General features: G+C 34.6%; 1 protein-coding gene across 1 annotated transcript; it reads right to left on the bottom strand.

Moving 5' to 3' along the window:
• Positions 1 to 225: 225 nt before the first annotated feature.
• Positions 226 to 8746, bottom strand: LOC128873381 (nematocyst expressed protein 4-like). The gene is made up of 5 exons (XM_054116936.1): positions 8507 to 8746; positions 6641 to 6904; positions 5283 to 5470; positions 3363 to 3509; positions 226 to 1852 (listed from the first exon to the last, which is right to left on the bottom strand). The coding sequence occupies exons 1-5, from the start codon at positions 8721 to 8723 to the stop codon at positions 1808 to 1810; spliced, it is 861 nt and encodes a 286-aa protein (XP_053972911.1). The 5' UTR covers positions 8724 to 8746; the 3' UTR covers positions 226 to 1807.
• Between the last annotated feature and the right edge of the window lie 374 nt (positions 8747 to 9120).

Here is a 9120-nt window from a genome sequence, read left to right as displayed (position 1 = left end):
AATTATAATCTTTCACCTTTCTGGCAAAGTTCTTCTACAGTCGTTATGAAATGCTTATATTTATTTATTAAATACAAACACTCTCGGCAGCAGAAACATATGGAGTGATTAATACATTTATCTGACACCAACTCGTGATTTTCAAGAATGAAATTAAATATCTAGGTACAGTGTGGTATGTATTCGACTTCGCACTTAAATAAGAAAAAAAGTAAAATGCGCTGGTAGTGGATATAAGCATTGTTATTTAAAGTAATATACACTCCAAAATACAAAATTATAATGTAGAGTAGAACATCTTAAAATAAATATGATAATTTGACCATCACAATAACATGTTCATGTACTTGTAAAGCCTTTTCCAAAAGAGGTTTTAGGATTTTGTTATTTAATAACTAATTACTGTCAGCGTAGTTATGCTAGACACTTAAATAATGTCATGTTTTAAGTTTAATTGTAATTATGAAATGATTTATTTAAAATTAAAAATGTCATGTACATTTAATGTCATTTGTGTTTTATTAAAAAACAAAATCTTCAAATTTCTTTCAGAAAATTCTTTACATAGTGAGAATGGTTATGATTACATTAATTTGCCCGTATCTATAGACTTCGAAAAAAAAATGGTGATTGTTAATAATTTCACCTTATAAGAAAGGTTCGCGTGTTAAAAATGCTTAAGTAGTGCTGAACACGAAGAATAAAGCAACAATTAGACATACCAATGAATGATGTAAGAATATCTGTTATGTATTCTATATCATATATTATTATTAAAAAATTACTTGTAAACTAAATTATCCTGGATCAATTAGAACTGAAAACTGTTGCCAGTTTAGTATTTCTACTGTTCAATACAACGCCATTAGGTATGCAATTAAGAGGCTTCAGCGTTATGCAGATTGCATCACACAGGCGCAGTGCTGTAGGTAATTCATACTTTTTTTTTTTAATTTTTGCATATTATACATATATTGTCTACGCTAGTGAATGTCAAAAATACATTAAATCCGTAGTCTATTCATGAATATCAAAAACATTCGTGTACTGTTGCGTACTGAAGAGATCTGATCTGAATAGCGCGGCGTTCTTATTGATCAGAATTTTCACACTTTCGTAACGCACGTAATCAATCGAATACAACAAGTAATGTCATTTATGTGATCAATTAATATAAACGATTACATCGGTAGCATTATTATCGCTGACTCGGCATTTTTTATATTATCACAGAAAATCACTTTAGTCTCCAGATCTCTTTAGTCTCCAGCAGTACAGATTACAATATAAGGACGTATTGTTATTATTATTGTATTGTACCAGCTTAACTTTTATTTTATGAACGTTTTAAAATTGATATCCCAATTTTAATTAAAAAAATCATATTTTTAAACAAAGTAGGCTCATCGTTTTCCTAAATTTATGAATGAACTGGTACTTTTGTAATTTAAACATTATTCAGAAAATGTTTCCTCCTTTTTTGATAACGATTTCTATGATGATATGAGAATACGTATGAGTTACAACATTCTGTACACAAAGATTTGATTACTTATTAATATTTGATAAAATGATTATTTGATTAGCGTGATTATTTACTGCAGTTATAGTGCGATATTATTACGTAAATATATGAGTAAATAAGAGAATTAATACGCATCACTTTAATACTAAATAATGTAATGATTCTCACATACAGACTTCTTCGAGACACCTTTTATGAATATTCATTTACCATGTTTTTTTCGTTCGATAGTTATGATAACAATGTTGATTATACCAAAGAATATTTCGCAACCATTTAACTTTAGATATGTACTTGGTCTACGAAATGGTCAATGGAGGGCCGTGCCTGTAAATAGAAGTAATCGTCAGAATTAATGTATCATTAAAAACATTATAATACATTTAAGAAGGTAACAATTTTAAAATTAATTTGAAGGACTTGTACATATGCTAATTATCACCAATAAAACTTTTAAAAATGATACTACAATTATCGATACAAATAACTATCATAAATTCTTTCAACTAAGGTCTCGTTAAACGTGTTTAATATAAAAGTTCTTATATGAAATTACATGATACTATATCAGTTAATTAAGAGGATAATGGAGAACCTAATGAAGCATCACATTGTATAGGGTTGTTAAATTTTGTTACATTAAACTTATTCGCGGGGAATCACGAGACAAAAAAGGGAGTACAGACTGTAAATTTCTTGGTAAATTTCTGGAAAGATTTAGGGAATGATGTGCTAAATTTGGGGAAAGAAGTATCTATAGCTGTTAAAAATAGAGTTTTGAGCGTGGAATAATGCCAAGCACTTGACTGACGGCTACTGAGACTTTAAGACAGTAAAATTTGTTTACAAACCGATTTCTTGATAAATTTCTGGAAGTACTAAGAGTAATAATATATCAAATGAGTCAAATTTGAGAAAAGAAATCTCTAATATTGCTAGAGCAACAACCTTGGATATTGAACAGTGCTAAACGTTTAACTGAAGACTACTGACACTTTAACGCAGAAAAATTTGTTTACAAATCGATTTCTTGATCAATTTCTCGAAATACTAAGAGTAATAGTGTATCAAATGAGTCACATTTAAGAAAAGAAATCTCTAATATTGTTAGAGGAACAACTTTGAATACTGAACAATGCTATATTACTACTACTGACACTTTAACACAGAAAAATTTATTTAGAAATTGATTTCTTGGTCAATTTCTCGAGAGATTTAGGGAATTGTGTCAAATTTGAGGAAAGTAATCTTTAGAATTGCTAGAGTTACAGCTTCGAGTGTGGAACCACTCCGTATATTTATAATTATCAAGTCATTAAATCTAACATCTCACGAACAGACATCTGTAATCTATCAGATTGCAAAAAGGAAGAAGATCAGAGTCGCAGAAATATAGACCGAGACCCTTGTAAGATATATGCCAACAGTACACATTCTAAGATAAAGTATCGTAAATATTCGTAAAGCAAATCATGCATTTTATTAGATGAAAAAAACGAACAATATTGACAACGAATGTAGCAACTGCAATCAATCATGTTTACGTTAGGTATTAGCTGTAGGACGAAGAGATTGTATATACGCAAACCCTTTTTGGCAAAGAAATTTCATCTGACCAATATAATAAGATTAAAATATGGCCGGAAACTTTTTGCATTCACTATCCATATGTATCATCATCTACCTTTTATCGTTGTAAACACAAATTCTATTGTAATTTTGTAACTGTTTTCCAAACAACGTTACAAAAAGGTTTATTGGCGATTTGTAATAAGATTTATGCGATTTTTTCTCGCTACGTCAAGATGTTAGTGTTACAAATTGCATTTATACCTACCTCAGACTTTCCTCCCACACAGTTTGGACTTACACAAGGCTGGTGGACAGGCCTTTGTAAACAAAGTATGGTGCACAGGTAGTATGTCTGCGGATAGTTACATACCGAGCAATCGTATCCAATCGGACGAGGTTGAGGTTGGGGGCACTATGATAAATATGAAACGTATAATTAATGAAAATCAGATCAAATCAGGAAACCAGATCTGGAGCACCACAATCATTTCAAGGCACGGCAAATACGCAAATAATTGACACCACAAAGAGATGCTATCGCGGCACAGTGGCGCCACTAATTTTTCTGCTCGCCGTCCGCTGAAACGACGAACATGCACTTTTCCCCCTTTAAAGCATTTAAACAAACAAAATACCAAACAGTTTGTAGTAAATGTACTGTAAATACGTATGGGCGTCGGTATACAAAGAATTTTGTACTTTGTTTCTGAAATTTTGAAATTTATGGCGCCTCAAGAAATCATGAAATTCAAAATACATGTAGGTAGGAGTTAAACTTTGACCCGATGGCAATACTTCTCTGAGAATGTAGTTAATTAATTTCTGTATGAGGACTAAAATATTGAAAATATATTATTATATACACGTCCAAGATTAATAAAAAAGTATGTGTATAAAATGTTAAGTAAATTATTATATAACATTTTATTAAAATAAATGTGACTCTTCAGAGTGCAATCTCGTTAATTTACACACGTTCAAATAGTTCACGAAAAAATGTTTATACACATTGTTATAGCGAGGGCTAAATTTTGTTACGATATGCAGAGTGGATCAAGTAAGTATTATAAATCGTAACTCTTCTAGCGCTGTTAAAAAAAATGTCAAAGAAATAAGATTCAAAAGTGATTCAAAGAGTATACTATATTTAAAGGAGTTCATTTTTTTCTTTTTGTAAATACAATGGTGCGTGTGCATTCGATAATTGTATTCTTTTTATAAATGGAACTTCTTCTGCATGGATTTAATGAAACTAGTACTTAGACAATGTAATATATTATTCAAAAATGCTTGTTTCTTTAAATTTCTGATAACTCAGCTCTGAGATAGAGTGGTCACCGCGGAATACTTATGTAAATAATAACATTGACGTAAGTTCGATAATGTAAGTTATTTTTTAAATACATAAATCGAGACACACGCACTGAAAAACGTTCTTACGAATAAGGTTAAACTTATTATTAGAAAAATTTTCGTTTATCAAAAAACAAAAAACTCGAAAACATGCGCTTTTTTTGGGCCGTCCTATGTAGCTTTCCGCCCTTTAATATAGTATTTGAAGACTGCAGAAAGAAAGCAGTAATAGTCAAAAAAGATTCAATTAAAGAAGAGTTGAAAGTAATAAAAGAGATGCAATTTAGCCACCATTGCAATTCAGTGAATCCTGTCTAAAACGATCGAAGATTCTCTGTATTAGAGATGTGGGCAACCACACCACTTCTTGGTACTATTTGAACAAGCTTCAAACTCGAAGGCGACATCGGTCAGTCCCGTCGACGTGTGAGCCTTACACGTGAGGCATGATCCGTACCCGAGCCGGGGCCTCTTAATTCGTGGTTGTTACCACGCGGCGCACGGAAAGAACGGCGGGTAGCATCGATAAAGGTTGAGAAGCGAGACGGCGGAAAACACACATTTTCTTTTCCAAGACTGAAACGGCCGAGAAGGTAAACAGACGGACTAATGATGAACCCATATAACAAGTTTCAAGTCGAAACATCGAAAATTCAAGGGTGGGGAGCGTTCTAAAAGGAAGAAAGGATGAAACACACACTGTGCGTCCGCCGCCGCTGTGGCGAGAATTACAGAACGTACACCGTGCGTCCTTCGTAGTCAACGTGTTAAACAGGATTCACTGTTCTATCTACATAGAACACGATATTAAATTAAATGTAAACAAACTTACTGGAGTGCCGGGCTGCCAATGTGTTTGCGAGGATTCATGACAGCAACACGATTGCTGATTACAGTGATGCCTTGGAGGACTCCAAGGATGTGGAGGATAGGGAGGATAGGGAGGATACGGAGGAAACGGAGCATATGGAGGATATGGAGGATATGGAGGGAACGGAGGGAAGACTACCGGTGGAGATACTGAAACATCGAAATGAACAATACAATTAAGTCAATAATATTCGACGCTTTACTCGCATCATAGGGGAGATGTTACAATTACTGATAGGTGTATTAGTTAGTGGCACTTGGAATGGTAGCATACATAAAAAAAATTACGTGTCACGTGACCTTGACTATAAGTGGGGAAGAAAAGAAATACAATTTACTTTGTTTTAATTGTACGATAAAGTAAATTAGTTTACATGTATAAGAGGAACAAAGTGAAAACATCGATTCAACCTCAACAGGTATTTCGATACGCGAGTATTATTACTTTTAACATTGTGATTTTGTGAAATTATATCGTCTATAAATAAATAGTTTCGTTTCCAACTTAACGTTTTGTTTCGGATAGAAAAGAAATGATGAAATAATAATGTGTTCGCAAAGTAAAGGAAAAAAAATATGTACGCGTTCGATTTTTGTCGCGAATCTCGTCCCAAAAAGATCTCTTTTTTACCCATTCGTTGCCTCGGGTGAGTCAAAAGCCTTGTCAGCAACAAGATACAAAAATAAAACAGTCATTTCATTGCACTTGTAAGGATGAGTATGGTCTGTGCGCTTCTGTGTGTGTGCGCGTTCTGCGTGTGGATGTGTCCGTACGAGGACGTTCATCAAAATATGGAGAGTCTTACTCGAGCCGTCTTACCGAGCACATGTTTCGTGCCATTGTCCAATAGATATTACAATAAAGTTATTACACACTTTAATTCTATGTAATAACAGCCACGTATACTCTGTACTTGGCGAGTGTACTCGGCATCGTTTACTTTTTGCTATACATATTAAGTATAGAAAAAAGTGATCAAAGTCAGGCCCCTCCAGTTATGTCAGATTCTTAACTTATTTTGTTAAGCAATTTCTAATTAACAAATGGCGAATGGAATAAATATTTCAAAATCATTTTTGACACTTCTGCGTAAATTCGAAAATATTTTTCACTGTCATTTTTTGCATGAATTCTGCCAAGGTAAGCTGTTACATAACTGACCAAAGACTCTTTTGCCACTAAAAGTTTAATTTTATCGTCAATGTTAAGAAACATAATATAAGGAAAATTGGGGATTCGACTTAAATCACTTTCCTCTACACTTTTCAAAAAATTCACGACAGCTAACTAGTTAACACCTGAAAACAGTGACTATTTACCACTTGATGATCCATTGGCCGAACTGGTATTAACATCCACTATAACCGTGATATTGAAAGGTTTACTATCCTTTGGATGTACTTCGCAGTCAGTGTTATTCTTACAAACGGTTGTTTTTGCACTTTCGGTTTCGTACTCGGTTTCAGTGATCACCTGTTGCTTGTGCTTCGTTCTTCGTAAACAGTAACTACAATAATCTTGACAGTCACTTGTCGAACGTTCGTACTCGCATTTCTTCATACACGACGTCTTGCATATTTCGTCTAAAAGAAATGATTTTTCGTCTTAAGTTGAGTTAATTGACCTAGGATTGAGTTTAATCGTATTTGTAGAAATACAATAAGATAAACAATCCTTCGGCCTTCGTTCTTTGCATACTTCAATATGTTTTACATTCGTACAAAGTTTCACTTAAATCAGAATTTTCAGGTACGAAAGTTTCTCTTGTTTGACGTTTTTTTTTTTAAATGTAAGAGAAAGAAAAATAAATATTGGTAAAGTTTAACAATAAAGAAATTAAGTCTTATGAAATAGTAACACTTATATTTAGTTAGCTTGCGCCACAAAATATAGTCTGTTTAACATATTTCAGATTAGTCTCATATTGATTGGTATTAAAGGAGCCGCCGAAAATAATCTGTATACTAAGGGAGTCGCGGGTCTAAAAAGTTTGGGAACCTCTGATTTGATGTAATTCTAATGTAATTCCTAAAATATTGCACGTGATTAATATAAGCTGGAATAAACTAGGGCTGTTAAAGTATCCGAAAACATCAATCAAATCATTTTAATTATTCGTATAATGTAAATTCTACATATCACGCTGTTACACAGCAGAAAAATCTTAAATTAATCGATATTATATCGTGTTTGGTAGCATTTTCATCGGTATAACATCAGGAATTCAGTAGGGCAATTTGTTTCTTTAACTTTTATAAAACACAACAAAAAGTGAACATATCATGACAAACATTTCACACATTAATGCTCGGGCCCTTTCAGGTCCATCGTGGGTTAAAGTTTGGATGGTTCAACCCTTGGTTTATGGCTTTCAGTAATCACCCGATTTCACTTCATATGCATCGTATTATTACGGGAGTAACGCCGATGGATTCCTTACGTTTTCCTGATGAAACCACGCTACTAAACACTATGTAAATCGGACTATTTTTAACGAAGATAGGCAAAACGCATGAAAATCGCTTTTTCCGTATAATTTCCTTCTAAATAATCCGAATTGTATCGTGTCTGGTACCGTTTTCATCGGGAGAACATAAGGAATCGATTGGTAATACATCCGTTAAGATCCGATAAGAAATACGGAAAATGATGGTCGGCCTTCTTTCGGTCTAGTTTGCTACGTCTCTTTTATGATACCATTGTTGCCCCCGGCGGACTAACATGTCTACTCGGAAAAGCTTGAAACCATTCGAGTTGCCCGGTTCTTTCGGGCCGCTTAGTTTTTCCGGACCGCTCGATTTTATTCGGGTAGCTTGAAAAATTCAAGTTACTTGGTTTCTTTCGGGTAGCTTGAATCTTTCAAGCTACTCGGTTTTTTCAAGTACTCGACTCGGCTCGGAAATCGGGTCCCGGTTTGACTCGGCTTGGAAGTCGCTTGAATATTCCGTCTTTCCGGCAGCTTTAGAATAAACCTCCTTTGGGGTTTCAAAGACTAATAGTAATAATAATAATAATAATAAAAACGGATTATTGCGGTACTATTACTTTGACAAGTGTTTGAAAATCTATGAATACGCTGTGCCTCCAAATCTGGCGTACCCCATAAAATGATTCGACCACTCGGATGACACTCGATCGAGGAGGTACGTAAATGTATTACTTTAGCCACAGCCATATTTTATTACCATATTCTCCATGATTCGGATCGTCATTGTTATGATGGTGTCTCTTCAGTCTCTTAAGGCAATATATGTACGTCTTGAAGTTCGGATTAGTGCAATTGATGTTCTCCTGTGTCGTTGACGTCGTTGATTCCACCGTAGTCGATACTGGGATAGCAAGCACGTAGAACGCGAGCGTGCCAACGAAAATGGCGATAAAGCAAAATATTCGCGACTTCATCCTGGGACACTCTAAGGAAACAGTCGTCCAATGCGATCCGTGCGTCCCTTTATATTCGTGTTACTTCCCCTTCGGTAAATAACCAGGACGCCGATCCCTGTTCCAATGAGGTAAGGTATTTTTGCGCCGCGCTAGGAGATAGCAGAGACGTCGCACTCTAGGCTAATATTTTAGCGCGACAATTTTTCACCGCGTTTGTAATGACACGACAAATTTGCACTGCTTATCGTAAACCGACCCGCTGGAATCACACTCAGTCCCAGTTCTCAGGAAAGACGCGCGAGTATCTACAATCTGACCGATAAACACGATTCTATAACTTTTGCCCACTGTCCACTATTTTTTCGTTGGTAGAATACGTTCGACTATCGTTTAATCTTCAAGGGGTGAAACCGCA

This window comes from Hylaeus volcanicus, chromosome 3, assembly GCF_026283585.1.
Source record: "Hylaeus volcanicus isolate JK05 chromosome 3, UHH_iyHylVolc1.0_haploid, whole genome shotgun sequence".
NCBI lineage: Eukaryota > Metazoa > Arthropoda > Insecta > Hymenoptera > Colletidae > Hylaeus > Hylaeus volcanicus.
This window is presented reverse-complemented; position numbering and strand designations above follow the sequence as displayed.